At 44.3% G+C, this 16,449-nt stretch overlaps 1 protein-coding gene across 4 annotated transcripts in view; it reads right to left on the minus strand.

The window, feature by feature from the left end:
- Positions 1–6,137, minus strand: part of CEP170B (centrosomal protein 170B) — a 58,242-nt gene extending 52,105 nt beyond the window's left edge. For all 4 annotated transcript variants that reach the window (XM_071426302.1, XM_071426301.1, XM_071426300.1 and 1 more), the window contains exons 1-2: positions 6,000–6,137; positions 4,627–4,762 (exon numbers count right to left, since the gene is read on the minus strand). In XM_071426302.1, coding sequence (XP_071282403.1) covers positions 4,627–4,731 — 105 coding nt within the window. In that variant the 5' untranslated portion in view covers positions 4,732–4,762; positions 6,000–6,137. The remainder of the gene's footprint in view (positions 1–4,626; positions 4,763–5,999) is intronic.
- Between the last annotated feature and the right edge of the window lie 10,312 nt (positions 6,138–16,449).

A 16,449-nucleotide genomic window follows, 5' to 3' on the forward strand; every position in this document is an offset into this window, starting at 1 on the left:
AACAGCAAGTCTTGACCCATCTCAGGCCTAAGGGCGATGCTGCTCAGCAGCCACATCCTGTAATGCCCGTTTTGCCCACACTGAGAGGCTTCTGCCCTGTGTGCACCACCCTCTCCACTTCTCCACATCCTGCTGCTCCTCCTCTCACTCTGCACTAACACAATCCTCACTTGTACTCGTTGTACTTCTTCACTTGGCCAAATCTTCATCACTTGGTGAAGCTCTATAGAGTAGAAACCCAACCGCTACATGCAAAGATCTGACCTGTGGCTTCCTGAAACACAGGTGAAGAGGTTGAACAAGCGTTCTGGAAGTATCATTGCACTCTTAGCTTGTTCTTGCCCTTTCCTTGACAGCTTCTTTCACCACTGAGTCAGGATGCCAGGTTGGTTGTACCCTGATTTAATCCAGCACAGCTGCTGTTACATCTACACCCCAGCCCTGTGGATACCTGCACCCAGTTCCTCTTTGCCCAGCCTGTGACACTTCTCCACTCCATCCCCTTGCCAGCCTCACTCCCAGATGAAATCAATTAAGGGAATACTATCAAATACGTCCCTGCTGACCACATTCAAACTCCAGATTTTATTCAAAGGTTTGGAACTTAGTCAAAGCCGCTCAGTGTGGGCAAAAAAAACCAAAACCCACCACCTCCAACCTAGTCATTCACTCTTGAAAATCTTCACTGACCCAGCTCTACTACAATGCCAGAACTTCAAAGAACAGGCTAAATATACTTTTAAATAATTGACCTGAAGAAAAAAGCATTTTTCTTAGAGTTGCTCACAGCAAAGACCAAAGAAGGGAGATAAATTATTGCATCCAGAACACATTGCATAAAACAGATGCCTGGAAAATAAACTCTCATCCCAAACACCTACAAAGTTTAGCAGAGTTATAAGCAATTGCAAACAGTGTCTCCTGATAGGAAATGTCAGGCTGTCTCAAAAGGCATCTAGGATAAAGGCATAAAAAAGAAAGCATCATGCTGCCTGCACCTACTCACACTCATGTAAAAACTCACATGCCCAGAGCATCACTCTAAAGTGAGGGAAATAATCAGGGGAGCACTGGTTAAACATTTCTATTTGCCAAATTTTCCAGTAAACATCCCTCTCAAACAAAACCAGGGAAATCATGACACTGCTTTCCATTCTGTAAATATTTACATTTAGCAAAAATGCAAAAAAAAGTTTTGTTTAGGAGCAGCAGGGAATGTTTTAATGGTTAAGTGAAATTTTTGAGTTTGCAAAATGTTTGTCCCCTGAGTACCCATCACAGTAAGCAAGTTATCAAAGCTGATAAAAATGGCAGCTGCATTTCCCAAAAGAAGGACGTTGGGGAGGGAAAAATTATTTTCTTCAGGATGGTCCCAAAATTCTTTTATTTTTTATTTTAAAAAAGTAGATCTTTTCAGACCATTACTTCCTACCACCCCCGAGTTTCACATTAAAAACCCACAGCAGTGCAAGTTAGTGAAAGTCCAGACTTCCACACTCCTGCAGTTTGTTCACTGTTACCTGAAGGAAGCAGCAAGGCTGTTGAAGAAATAAAGCATTTTTCTTAGAAAAAGGGCAGAATGGAGCTCTTGGCTCTGGCAGCAACACTGCATGCCAAGCTACAGCTTCACTTCATGGCATTTTCACTGATGCATTAACATTCAAACCCAACGTAAATCTCGCATTTACTTGTACTAGAAGCTTTAGAGAGCTGCAAAAACATTTAAAATATTTCTAATCCTCTTAGTAGGTATAGAAGATATCAAGGTAGATTATGTTTCCCCACTATCAGACCTACTTTAAGATTAAAGACTTTGGGTTTCTTCACCTCTTTGTTAATCAGAAAGCAAATCCACTACTTGTATTACGAAATAAGAAAACCAGACAAAACTAAAGCTTAATTGCTTGGTGACAAATCCATCCTTTTTTGCTGTTTAGAGATCTGATACCTTGAGACAGTACATTCCAAGAAAATATCAATATACAAGACACTCCTAAAATAGTAAAATGAGAAAGGCAAGACTGCAGGTCTCCAGGACAAGGTTTATCTCTGTGCCATGTGTTTGAGCACCGTGTTACATGTGGACTGAACAGGGAATCACAAACCCTATCACTATGAAATCAATAAGCAGTAACAGCCTTAGAGATGAAAAAACACTGACCAGGTCACCCAGTCACTGCCAGTCTCTTTCCAGCTGTGCACTTTAAAGGATTAAATGCCAGTATCTTGAAATATATATAGAAAATAACCATGCAGTGAATATATAGTCTCAGGGTTAGTACCACAGAAATACTACAAGGTGCAAACAACTGCCACGAGAGCTCTGTCCATCTGCTCTGATAACTGCCCTGCTTCTTAAGCTTCCCCCAAGACAAATGATTGTGACAGTCTGCACAACGATTTTGTGACATGGACAGTCACAGTAGGGAAAAAGTCTATTTTTAGATCTCATCCTCCATCTGCTCACATACAATTCCGCTTGGATATGAAGTCTCTCTGCTCACAGTTTCTCTTCTGCACTCAGTCTTACTACAAACATCTCATTTGGAGCCCCAGGTAGCTCTGGAAAACATCTTCATAAACAAATGGCTAGGAAAAGAATGTGCTGTGCTGTTCAAAACAAGACTTTACATGTGAGCCTAGAAAAAGCTTTATTACTGGAGATAGCAGTCCAGTAATAAATGTTTTTAATGTAATAAAATGTTAATATATGTTTATAAAGGGTCACATGTAGCTCACCCCATGAACACAAGCTGCTGGCTTTTATAGACAATCCAGAGCCTTCACTCTGGTGAAATAATGAAAACCTCTTTTAATACCACCCACCACCTATGAGCCCCCAGATACAACCATTTCACAGATATTCCTGGCTCCTCTAGGAATCTCAATTCATTTACCTTGTAGAAAAGTGCATGGCAAATGAAGAGCCTTCACAAGGTTGGGTACTCCACAAGCAACACTGACAAGCCAGCTCAGGCTTGCAAAGAAACATGAAATACTCTGGTTGGTATGGAGTGGCTCACAATCCACGACATCCAGTTAACGCCATAAGCAACCAGAGAAACAAGCTGTGCATTTTAAGCATAACAGGTATTTGGGTACTTTTATTTTACAGTGCACAGCTTTAGACATGACTGTCAGAGTACTGAAAGCTAACAGTAAGAAAAATGCACAACAACCCTCAAGTTTCTTCATGAGATATTAAGATGGGCAGCCACAAACAAAGACCATTTCTGGAAACCAGGGCCACTGTGTGTTTTCTCCCTCCAAGTCATGAGAGAAGATGCCAATCAGGTTCCTGACACCTAAATGCAGACATACAGCAAATATCAGGACATTTTTAATGTCTCACCTTTACATGTCTCAGCAGCCAGACATGTAGAAACATGAAATAAGAGATAGTGTGATTCATGGGAGAACCCAAACAGATGATCTTGGAACAGGAGTCCCAGCTCTACCACTGCAACACAGCTGTGCCAGTCACTGCCAGCATGCAGAGCAGGACAAACACTGCAAGCTCTCCTCTTGTGGGCACTGACACTTTGTTACAGCTAGAGAGCACCTTGCCCATCAACTACACCTTGTGCAAGCACTTCCACCTCTCTAAACAGGCCTCCTACTGACATATCATACAAAATCCCTGCAGCAACTACAAACACAGCCTCCTACATCAGCACAGCATTTAGGACATACCTGTGACCAGGTCAGCAGTGGAAATTATGAGGAGGGAGTCTCCATTGTGCAGGCAGCTTCCTAATTTTGCCACCAACAGGAACATTTGCCACCTTCACAAAGGGGCAAAAGGAGGATGGACAGGTGCAATAGAACATTTCTTTGTGCACTTAAGTACTCATGGCATGGGTTTAGCAGAATCACTAATTCAATTCTGAGCTTCTACAAATTCCTGAGCTGAACTGCTCCTGTCAAAAGCTCTTTGCAAGATTCCAACCCCATTCGTCTGGAGTGACATCTACTACATTATGCTGTCAAACATCAGACCACAGTCAACACTTCAGACATGCTGGATTAGGTCCAGCAGAGACACATGCTGGTATGGAAAGTACTAATAGAAGCTCAAAGTTTGCCCAAGTAACACAATTACTTTGGGAAGAGGTCACTAGCCTACTCAGCCTACCAAAACAGATTTCCTCTGCTAAACATCAGCATTTTCTACCATGACAAAAACACCTAAGAAATACCAGCATAAATAATTTAATCAAACTTAAAGGGAAAAACAGGTAAACAAAAAGCCCTGCCTGCATTCAAATCACATGTAAACAGCACATGTGTTAAAAGCTAAAAAAGCCAGCAGCATAATCACAGATCAGGACAGAATGGAATGTCTTTGTTTACTGCTTCTAGTAGCATCAAGACAGTTAATCTATTTGATTAATCTCCCACCACTACAGATCCTATCCATCTGATGACATGGCAATTTGAAAACCTCACTTGTGCTGTCACAAACATGAAGTCTTCAGGGGAAACACAGACTCAGGATAAAAAGAGGAAGTTCCTTTTAAAAGGTGTCACTTGGAAGCATCAAACATCTCTACAGATCCCCAGCATTACATACACATTTACTGCATCTTCAGAAGAAATAATTACCAAAAAAAAAAGCCATGTTACCTGGAGCATCAGTTCACAGTCATCTCTCCCAACAAATATCATCTCCCGAGGGAGGCGATGGCGAATGCCAGTGCTGCTCACCAAGAACCACGAAGTCACGCTCATTTTGGCGCTTGGCACTTAACCTTTATACATCCTAAACACAAAAAAACCCACAAGACACAGTTAGCTATTAATGAAGTGTGCAAGTACAAGAGTGTGTAGCTGCCATTCCCAAATTTCCCTCTACCGTGGGACCCAACGCTGCCTCATGCACTTGTGTTCCTATCTTAGATCTCTGGTGACAACAAGCAGTTGTTGTGAAGTGTCTGCCAGGACCTGCTGCCCATGTGTAGGAGCTCTGCAGCCCTGGAAATATTCCCATGGCAAAGTAAGACTAAGGATCTGCAGAAAGGATTGTTTAAAAAATTGAAGGATCCAGCTGAATCCAATGAATGAAATGATGAAATATGGTGGAGGGGAAAAAGGAGAAAACAACAAAGATCTCCTTTCCGGAATATTTCCAGAACATTTTCCAGAACCACTACCACAGTGCTAACGGCTTGAGCCTTCCCCATCACCAGAGATGTGGACCAGCACATCACCGAGGTGACATAACGTGGCTCCTCTAACCTTTCTCAGCGCATTCCCAGGAGCGCTTACACCAGCGCTAGGAGGGAGGAGACCATTGCTCATCCCACTTCCACACTGATGTAAGTTGGGAGCCCACAAATCCTTCCTTCCTTCCTCCCCCGCTGCACGGCTGGTCCAAACACCGAACCGCTCTGCGACCCCAGGTCAGGAAGCCCAGGCTGCGGTTGATTCCCAGCGGGGCTCGGTGCCCAGCGGGCGGAGGGGCGGCAGCGCTGACCGGCGTGCGGCACTCACCGGGCGCTCTCCCGGCCACACCTGTTTGTTGTCGCTGCTCCTGCGGCCTCTCCGCCTGCCTCTCCCACAACATCCCATTTTCCCCTGCCTGGCTGAAGGAAGGAGGATTCACGGCACACGCCAGGCTCTCGCCTTCCCCTCACCCACCTCCCGGGCTCCCGGCTGCATTCCTAAGCGCACCGGGGGAAGGAGATCTCCATTTTCCCCGGGCTGCGCGGCGCTCCCCGGCCCGACCGCCGCCTCAGCAGCCTCAGCGGCCGCGGGGCGCTCAGGTGGGGATGAGTGCCCTCCACGGGGACCGGGCACAGCCCGCACGGCCCCCGCCGCCTCCCCGCCGCTCCGGGAGCCGCCGCTCCGCGCTGCCGCGCCCGTGTCACGACACGCGAGCGGCCCCACACACCGCGGCCCCGACAAAGCGCCTGGGAAGGGGAGCCGGGAGCCGCCGGCAGAGCCCTTTGTGTGCCGGCCCCGCGGCCCCCGCCCGTCCGTCCGTCCGTCCGTCCTACCTGCTGCGGCCCTCGGCGCGGTGGCAGCCGGGCACCGCGCCCCGCCAGCCGGCTCTGCCTGCCCCGCGGGCCGCTCCCGGCGCCCGCCCCGCTCCGCCCCCGCGCCGCAGGTTCCCGACGTCAGGAGGCGGCTCCAGCCCTGCCGGGCCCGGCCGGGGGAGGCGGCGGTGCCGCGGCGGGTCCCGCACCCGGCTCGCCGGGCACCTGGGCGGAAGGTGCTGGCCTGGCTTTGGGTCGTGTCGTCGCTGCAGGGACACAACCGTGGCATGGGTTGGCTTGGAAGGGGCCGTAAAGGTCATCTACCTTAAAGGTCATCTACCTTAGAGGTCATTACCCTGCCACCATGGGCGGGGATGCCAACCACCAGACCAGGTTGCTCAAAGGCGTATCCAGCCTGGCATTGAACATCTCCAGAGATGGGGCATCCACAGCTTCTCCAGAAGCCTCTGGCAGTGCCATACCCTTGTTCAGCATCCCTCCCTTCAGGCTCTCAGAGGGGCTCAGTGAATGCCAGCAGAGCCTCTGGCACCTCACTGACCAGGGCAGCCTGGGAAGGTCCAACATGCAGGCTTGGTGCCATGGGACTGGAGATGCTGCCTCTGCAAGACACCGGGACCAGACCCAACACCAGGGAGATCCAGCACCAGCCTCTTCTCCCACTCAAATCCCAACACCAGCTGCTTCTCCAGCCCAAATCCCAGCACAGCCTCTCCAGTCACCCAAGTGTGCCTCAGCACCAGTCTGTCTCTCCAGCAGGCTGCAGGTTGGCATCCATCTCCACATACCCTCCTTGTCCTCTTGCAGGGCAGTACCTAAATGCAGTTGGCAGGATTGAGTTAATCTTGAGCATCTAACCATGGAATAAGAGCCTGAAATGGATGCTGTGAAAGGATGTGCCATTTTATGAGTTCTTTTCAGTTGTAGGTAACTAGAAAATTCTGAACAATTTCAGAATTTTGTGTAAGTGCAGCGAGTGATGACTTTTTCTCCCATTGTGAGGAGCATTGAATATCATGGTAAAGCTTTCTCAAGAGGGCCCCAGCTCCTGCAGATGTCAGTGGAGCTGCAAAGAGCAGCAGCTGAACACTGGTTCTCTGACACAGGCTGTTAAAGGAAGACTATAGGAACACATCAAGTTCATAGTGATGTCTCCCCAGGCTGATATTCCAGCTGGAAAGACAGCTTTGCTTTTGTACTCTGTACAGTTGGGTTTGAGTATTGTTTCTGTCATCTGCAAGAACTTTTCTTGGTGTCTTCAGTCGTGTGTACTTTGGAATTTTGGCTCAGGATGTAATCTTAATAAAGTCTGATGGCATGGAAACCACAGGTCTGGCACGCCACTTGCAGGGGGTGGCCCTTTGGCACATCACTTTGTGGGCTTACCCCTGATTTATACTTTTGCTGCAAGGCTGAGGAGCCAGGAAGGGCAAAGTGAACTGCAGCAGGAAGGGCAAAGTGAACTGCAGCAAGACTGCAAGGAGGGAAGGAAAACAGCATTTCTTCCTTTTCCTCCTCTTTCTGAAGAGCAGTAGGACTTTGTTATTATTTAATTAATGGTATTATTGCCTTCTTTAAATCAACATTTGACTTCTTTCTTGGCAGATACGTCATGCCCCAGAGTGATTTCAGGGTATCATTATCTTCAAAGTCTTGGAAGCTGGCTGAGCTGCAGCATCTGTGTTTTATTGAAGTGCTCTTGGTCTCTGCTTGGAGCAGAGCACCACACCCTAGCAGCATGCCATGTCCCTCAGACACCAGGCAGGAGGATGGAGGGAGCAGCTGCCACTTCCAGGGCACTTTGAAGGCTTTTATACTGAGTGCTGCCATCAAGTAATAGAAATCCTTTATAAATAAAAATGGATTTCTGCCCTATTTTGCCAGCTCATCCTGTCATTGACTGATGTTTTATTATTGGTTTTACTGACCTATAGCTAAAGTTTTTATATATATTATTCACTTCTTTATGAACTGCATCTATTTACTGGAGAGGCTGCTCTATGAACTAATCTGTAGAGCATCTCTAAACTCCTCGAAGGAAGTAGGATAATTTACTTCTTTATACAAGCCTGCCATCTAGGCAAATCTTTGTTATAAGTTGCTATAAAAAGGTTAGTGTTTGCTTTAGTCTCTCTTTAAGCCCAGCTTTACCATGCATTTATCCATGTGTATTTACTTGAGCAGTCAGTCGTACTTCAGTGTTTATAGGGAAGAAAAAAAAGTCCCTGTTCCCACCATGTGTCTTCTGACCTGGCTGAAGATGAAGTTTGGGCCAATACCCTGGGCCTGGCTGAATGCTGCATTGCAGCCTCTTTATTTTACTCCAGTGATCTAAAAGGAATAAAAAATATAATAAGTGGTGTCTTTCCTTGTCCTCTTTCCTCACCCCTCCAAAAAGTGTGTGTGGGCAGCAGATCCTGGTGCTACACGGTCATCTTTAAATCACACTCAGAGCATGTGTCCATGGGGAAAACAAGCTGTTGCACTGCTGTACTTTGAGTTTTACATTTTTTTTTCATATTGAAACAAGCCCTTTTGGCAGGCAGTGCAGCCCTTGGGCTGCTGAACCCCCCAGGCTAGCCAAACACACAACTGTCTTGGAAAATACAACCCCATAAAAATGACATAAAAGCACTTCTTCCTGCTGGGAGGAGGAAAGGCCAGGGAAAGACCTCACAAAGTTGGGTGTAGTAGCAGCACCATGTGGCTCACACTAAATTTGGGGCATATGTTTATCGTGCAAATCCCTCTACATTCATCTACAGCATTGTCACCTTCAGCTAGAGGGGACACGCTCACAGCTGTGTTAGCCTGCATGGCCCAGGTGGCAGGAGGTTCACTGCTCTGTACGCTGTGCAGATGCAGAGTAATGGGACCAGTCCCTGTCCCAGAGCACTCATATTCCCACTAAACAAGGAGATTGAGGGCAAGGTAAAATGTCCAGGCAGAAGAATAACAGGTCACAGGGCAATCTGTATCCAGAGCTGTTGAATCAGGCGCTCTGCTCCACTGAAATACTTTGACATCCTGAACCCACAGCTTGGAGCAAAACCACTTTAGATCCCTGCTTCAAAACAAAGATCCCACCATCCCCAAAGGAGCTGAGCTAAATCAAGTTCTTGCTGGCAGGCTCTGAAGTGAAGGAGATTTTTGACAGAGTTGCCAAACAAGAGCTGCATCTTGCTGCAGAGGAGGCTTCTGTTCCAGAGCGATCACAGCCTGATCCAGATGTCCTGTTTGGCTTCCCCTCTGAGGGGCAGTTTTCCTTCTCCATGAGCTAGATATCAATATGCTGGGTAGCTTAGAGATGAAGGTGTGCAGGACTGCTAAGTGAACGTGGCCTGATTAACTCTTTGCAGGCTGGCTGAAATCCACTGTGCACAGCTGTATGCACACACATTCATGAGTGCAAGTGCAGCTCGTGAATTCCTGACTACTTTGCATCCAAGGGCTGTAGAAGTAGCTGTCAGTCACTGTTCCCCAAGATTATTTCATTTGTTCTTTGTTAACTCACTTTGAGAAGCATCAGGAGAGGTTCACAAGTAGGTCATGCAGGGTTTCTTAACCACTTCTTCATTCAAATGGATTCCACTCCTCAGTGATTACTTTCTTTCCCAGAAAACCAAAATTGGAGACATGCCAGCTCTTTGAGCCCTGCTGCAGGGAGATGTGTGCCTGCAGCATTCTCACTTCAGGTCAGGATTTCTGCCTGGATTTTTACTGTAACCAGGAAAGATCTGTGGGCTTTCACAAGAGAATGCTGCAGGTCTGGACCTGTGTACTTCACACAGCTAATGGTGCTGTTGGCTGCCAGCAGAAAGGGCAGCACTGAGCCCTTTCCTATGGAGCCTGAAACCAAAGCTTTTCATCACTGTTTCTGGGTATCAGCATGAGCTGGATCAGCATAAAATGCAAATAATCCCCCTTCTGAATGTACACCTTCTAAGTGTCATTTCAAAAATATTTCCCTTGATTTTTGGTGGTTTTTTTGTTTGCTCATTTCTTGCTGATTGGTGATTTTTAAATTACTAAAAAGAATTATTTTTTAATGGATGTTTATCTTAATTTTAGTTAGCTTGGTGTAGGAACCTTGCTGAACTGAGTTTGGACCAACAAAAGCAATCTGCCCCTCCTCTCTATCTAAGCACCAATCCTTCACTCTGCCCAGTACCTCAGTTGTGCTGGTTGCCAACATTCTCCTCTCCTGTATAGCCAGGAACAGGCCCCAGCCCTACCCAGTCAACTGGAAAACAATAAGACCATTCATGTGCATGGTTATTCCCTGGCATAAATATTTGCAGAGATACAGTCTGACTGGGACAGGCTTCTGTCGTTTGGATGGTTCCACAAGATGGCTTTTTGCAATACTTGTGTTTTTAACCTGTTTATTAACCAGCTATAGGGACAGATTCATAGCTGGAATGTGGTAGCATTGCCCAAAACAGCTTTAGTTTGGCATCTTTGTTTTACACCAGCTGGAGAATTTTACTTGTATTTTTTTTTTACCCACAGCATAGTCCTACATACCAAGATGAAATTTAATTTTACTACTATGGAATTTACTAAAATAAAACCCCATTTGTGTTAACACTTCTTTTCAGAATGTGCAGTATGGCCTACTCCAGTGATCCTCTTTTATTCCCCAGCTAACCCATGAAAAATATCTTACTTTTATTATGGAGAGGAATTTGTACAACTATTTTTAATTTATGACCCTCATAACTTGTGGCAGGGGAGCAGGAAGAATTATCAGTGCAATAAAAGAATGGAGCTGGTTTAGTGTGAACATTGTCAGAATGTCTCATCTAGGATCTGTGTGGTATAAAACTTCGCTGAAAGAATTAAAACATACGCTTAAGTGAGCTCGTTTTAGGGGGGTTTAATTAGTAAAAGCTCGGCAATGATGATGTCGTGCTGTCTGATGAGATTAGGTCAGATTATACATACTTGTGTGGTGTGGCATCTTAAATGGGAATCACCTTATGGCAAGTCAGAGCCATTTCAATATCACATTTAAAGAAATAGCTTCTCAGGGAAAGTTGATTGGTTTCATAAGAGAAGCAGCAGGGTTTTGAGGCCTCCTGTGTGGGAGAATGGGAACAACAGGCAGCTTGAGATTGTCTCCATTTCAGGGGTTTTTTCCCTCTTATTCGTTCAATTAATTTTCATATATGTGTGTATTTCTTAAGAGAAAGGTTGCAAGCCTACTTGAACAGAAAAATGATTTCACATGGCCTGGAGAACCCAACACAACACACATGGCCAGAGGGCTGTACTTTGCCCTCCCAACCATGAACAAATTCTTTCTCCTCTTCCTCTGTGGTTGTTATTATAATGCTAAGGCAGGAATATTTGGTTGAATGCCAGAAATACAGGATTTCCTTAAGCAGTTTTGCTACAGTAACCTCCTCTATTTATTTTCCTTCCTCTTCCCCAGTACTCTAGTCATGCACTTGCACATTTTCAGACCTGGCCCAAGCTTTATTTTGCAAGTACATTCATTGCAGACTCTGTTCCATGCAGGGGATCTTTTGCTACCCTTTCCCAAGGGTCCTCTTAGTCAGGAGATTCTTAATAAAATTTCTCCCATTGGTTCAATTTTCTGCATTTTTAGGAAAATCCTCTTCATATTTAGTTCAGTGGGTCTGTTTGATTAAAATTCTTGAGGATTATAAAAATCCTAGTTCAAAATGAAACATCAGTTTACACCAAAGAAAACCAACACTGTCATTCAACAGGATCTCACTGATTTATGAACTATTCAAGGTTGCTCCTTGCCTAAGAGACTTGTTAAGACAAGACGTAGAGACTCAGCAATGGGTAAATGAGAACTTCTGGAAAAGAAGTCATTCCTGTATGATTTGAACAAATTCATGCATTTTACTGGAAATCCAAGACCAATAAACTTATTTTGCTGATGTTATAAAAACCATTTTAGGTAACAGTAAAGTTTCATCATTATTATTGCCACTGTAAACAAGTGTTTGTTCTGCTGACTGATCATCTGGTTTAATGAAAATGTCAGTTCTGCTTGAAACTATCTTCTTGGTTTCTTGCATTATCATTTTTGCCTGCAAGATGAAAAGCTTTGATGAAATATTTAATATTTAACATGTAAAAAAATATAGTTCCCTTTAAATTGAAGAATATGTCTGAAGAATATCCAGTGTAGTGGCAAAGGCCTTTCAGGAAGAGAAGGTTCATAATTTGCTGCCCTGCAGGGAATAATTTATTGAATCACTTGGAGATTCACGTATTTTCTGCCCTGTGAAGTTAAAACCATATTCCACTGTGTTGATCTTTAGTGATGCTCTTTCTTCACTTGAGAATGGTGGAAGAATGCTATGAATGTGGAAGAAAAGGTCAGCAGTGTCAGGAGGAGCCAGCCCACTTTGATGGGGTCAGCTGTAGGGGCAGCTTTGGTAATTTATAGCATACAAGCCATCAGCTGGAGATTTATATGCTTGTTAGGCATTTTATGAGAGCTCATCAGAATAATATTTATTTCTTTGGGGAAAACAGTTGTATAACCAGCACCACTGGAGAATAAAAGCCATGAGCAGGAGACCAACAGAGCAGTATTTTTGAGTAATAGTAATAGTGGCTTCATTACATGCTGGTTCTTAAAAGCTTCAGGATACTTTAGAATAATCTTCTTTAGTCAGCAGGTGCATGAACTGCCATGTGTTCCACATTCATTAAACCGTCTTAAAGCCCTGAAAAAAATGCACATTTTCTGACTGCACACACATAGCTCGTGGCTGTCCTCAGTGCAGAGTTTGTGAGTAGAAGCTCCATTCATTTAAGGTAAACAGAGTGATCATGACTGAAACAAGCTCTCAGGTAAGCTGGGCACAGATCTCTGTGTCATTGCAACACTCCTGGCAAGACTCAGGTTCCTGGGTGCTGGGTATTTCCATGCTGGTGAAATTAATTCCCAAAAATGAGTTGTGGGAGGTTGAGAGAGTTGACTGAAGAAGGCTAAGTGGCATTTGAATAAAAAGAGAGGTACAACAGTCTTCATTATCTGCCAAGCATGAAGCAACTGTTCACTTCCTACACACACAGGCTGCTTTGTTTAAATTGTCCTGAAGAGACTCAGAATGCCTCTCACCTCTACTAAGTTTCACCATCTTGCACAATTTTTTTGGAATTAATAAAATTCTGGGCCCTTTCAATACCTCTACCTATAGGATGGATGCTTGCTGGGAGATAATGGCACCCTTTTTTAACAATCAGCTTCAGTGTTTGGGGTTGAATTGCATTTTCTGCAGGAAAAGCTTTAGCAGAAACACCTCTGAACCGACCACATCTGGCCACTGCAGGCAGAAGGACCATGTTGTATCTTTCTGGCCAGATCTAATATCAGGGGGTGCAGGAGCTCTCAGAGGAGGGTCCAGTCACCAGCTTTAACTGATCTCTCTCCTTCCCCTGTGGCAGAGCAGATTTGTGCAGGTTTCTCCTTTTTTCAAAGACCCTGGCAGTGGTTCCAGAGAGAAAAGGAGGTAGATAACAGCAGCAAACAAGTTTTTTTCTCTAGGAAAAAACAGTGACTGCCACACCAGTCAATGCTGGTCACACCTGCCCACAGGCTGGGTACTTAGGGATGAGAACAGATTATACTACTAAATCTCACTAGAGGATTTTAGACTTTTTTTTTTTTTTTTTTTTTTTTTTTTTTTGTGTCCTGGGACATACAAAATAGGTTCTGCATCACATCAGTGGGCACAACACAGCACATCCCCAACTCAGTCATGCCTACCCTCATCCTGCCTTTGCCACTCGCTGCTACAGGTCGAATTTCTGCTCTTGGGATCTTGAGGAAACATCCTAGAGCTTTCCCCCCACACACCATGAGTTAACTTTGAATGCAGAAACATTCATTAGCATTAGTATTTTATCTTAATTTCTCATTCATTCCTGAGGGTTACTTTCCCCACTCTACAAGAGACATTTCTCAGTAGCTGGGCCTGCATATGCCTCAGCTCAAACACATAATGTAACAGAGGAGCCAGCACAGCAGAGAGATGCCATGAAGAGGTTTCCCCAAGTGGTGTGGTTGAGACAGGGTGGTCTGCTAAACTCAAGTGCAAAATAAAATGCAAAGAGAAAAAGAAAAATCCTGAGGACAATACACACAGGTCTTGTATGAGACTGAGAGGCAGCAACAATGGGTGGGACATAAGAATTGTCCCACTTTACAGCTTTGCCTCTGGTCTTTGGTTTCCAAGTAGACTGCAACCATTTTTAATCAGGGACTGTCTTAAATAATGTTTTTGTACTATGCATTGAGCTTCTCAGCACTCCTCTAGTACAAATATTCATTCAGCAGAAGCTGGTGTATACCTGGCAAGGCTGTAAATCAGATCTCCTTAAGAGCCAAGGTAAACCAGAGATAATGTCTTACAGGAATTTAGCTAAGACAATAAACTGATGAGGGGAGAGAATTGGTGAAAACAGTTAAGGTTGATGACATGGTCTATAATTTCATTAAGGTTGATGACATGGTCTATAATTTCTTTCTTTGTTGGACTGGTAATAGCTGAGCAGAAAAATGATCACATTTATAACAAGTTGTCTTATTAGTGCAAGGAGAAGATGAAAAGGAAATCCTCCAGTGTGTGGTTTGACTGGTCCTGTGATCTGCTGTTGAGCCATAAGCTGATTGCTGGGGACACGTCTGGACAAGGAGAGGAGCTGAGGTTAACACACTCTGCAGAGAGCTCTGACAGTGCCCTCTGACAGTGAGCTCAGCAAACCCTATGCAAATGTCTTTTGCAAGTCTTTCAAGGGAGGAAAATAAGCAATACAATACTGTACTGTGACACAAAAGGACTTTCGAAACTTCCAGTTAATACTTGAAAGCATTTTGAACGCTGCCTAGAGCATTGGCCAATAATTTGCCAGGTTACTTTGTTCCACCCTGCAGGATAAAGGATCATGCAGAAGTATGGCTTAGACTTCCTTGCCCCTACAGATCTGCCTTTGCAAACAGAAATGGGCACAACACCTTTCAAAGAGATGGCATTTCCTGCTTTAAGTAAAAACAAAACACAACTCTCTAAACCAACCAACCATCCATTAAAAAAAACAAAACAAAACAAAACAAAAAAAAAAACCAAAATACCCAAACCCCAACAAAGCCTCCCAAATAGTTATTGTTTAAAACATTTTATATTTCCTTACAGAAAAGGGGGATGCAGTTGGAGGACCAGAGGGACTGTGTCAGTCCTAGTGCCCACTGAGCCCCTTGCACAGGGAATAGCAGGAGAGGTTTTGTGCTGGTGGGGAGCTCCCACAGCAGCAGGAGCTTGAGCCCAGGAGTGCCCAGGAGGAGAGAAGTCTCCCTGATGTAACATAACCCACAGGAAGGTGTTTCAGTCCCTGCACAGCCCTAGCCACAGGTTAGGTCACAGACTGTGGATGACAACAGTGGCAGCAGTGATGTCACTGGCCATTGAGCACTTCTTACAGTGCACTTTTGGAGCTCTCTGCCATTTCTGTGCTGTGCTCTCACAGTTAAGCAATTTTCTTCCCTCTCTGAGCTACAGCTGGTTAATTTTTTTTAAACAGTAGAAACACTTAGAAAGGATTGCACATTGAGACAAGCTTTTAAAAACATTATATGAAAGATGCTTGCTGTGGGAAAATAAATTTAAGAATGCCATTGGCTTAATAAAAGTACCGTGCTGCCTTTCTGAGTAATTTAAAACTTGAATTGTAGCCATTTTAGCTTTAACAAAATCAATAAGGCCAATTGGTATGCTGTTTCAGTCATTGCCTATTTTAATCTTTTAAGTAATTTTGGCAGCCAATAGCATCTGGGGGGTTGAGTTCACCCCTGAAGATCCTCTAGGATTTTAGTGGGATTTTCATATTGCTGCAGTCTTGAACAATCAAGTCCTAAATCGGTCACAAGTGCATTAAATAGAACAGGGCAATAAGCTGGCATTTGGCTCTAGTTTACATTTAAGATGATGCTCACTTCAAAAACACTTGAATCACGTGGTGGAAATGGTAAAATTGTTGATGATGATGTGAAAAGGACTGAGGTGTTCAATAAATATTTTTGTTCTGAATTTGGAAACAAGAAGAATCATGCACAAATGTCATGAGGACAATGCACTTTCCATCCCATTAGTAACCAAGGAAGCTATTAAACAGCATTACTAGAGATAAACATTATTACCTTAACAGGTCCAGGCAACTGTCATCTTCAGAACTGAAATGAATTGGCTCAAAGGATCTTTGACCCACTCCCACTTGATCTTGGAGGACTGCAAATGTTTTAGAGGACTGATGAAATGCTGCATTTTTTAAAATTATTTAAAAAATCACTAGGGCAATGTAAGTAATTCTAAGCCATCCATCCAGCCATTCTGGGTAAGTAAGGAAATATTAGTATAGAGTCAGCAATAAAGAATGTCAGTGGATATAGTAGGGGTCAACACAA

The sequence above is a fragment of the Agelaius tricolor genome, unplaced genomic scaffold (assembly GCF_023055355.1).
Source record: "Agelaius tricolor isolate 1412-34295 unplaced genomic scaffold, bAgeTri1.0.p SCAF_5, whole genome shotgun sequence".
NCBI lineage: Eukaryota > Metazoa > Chordata > Aves > Passeriformes > Icteridae > Agelaius > Agelaius tricolor.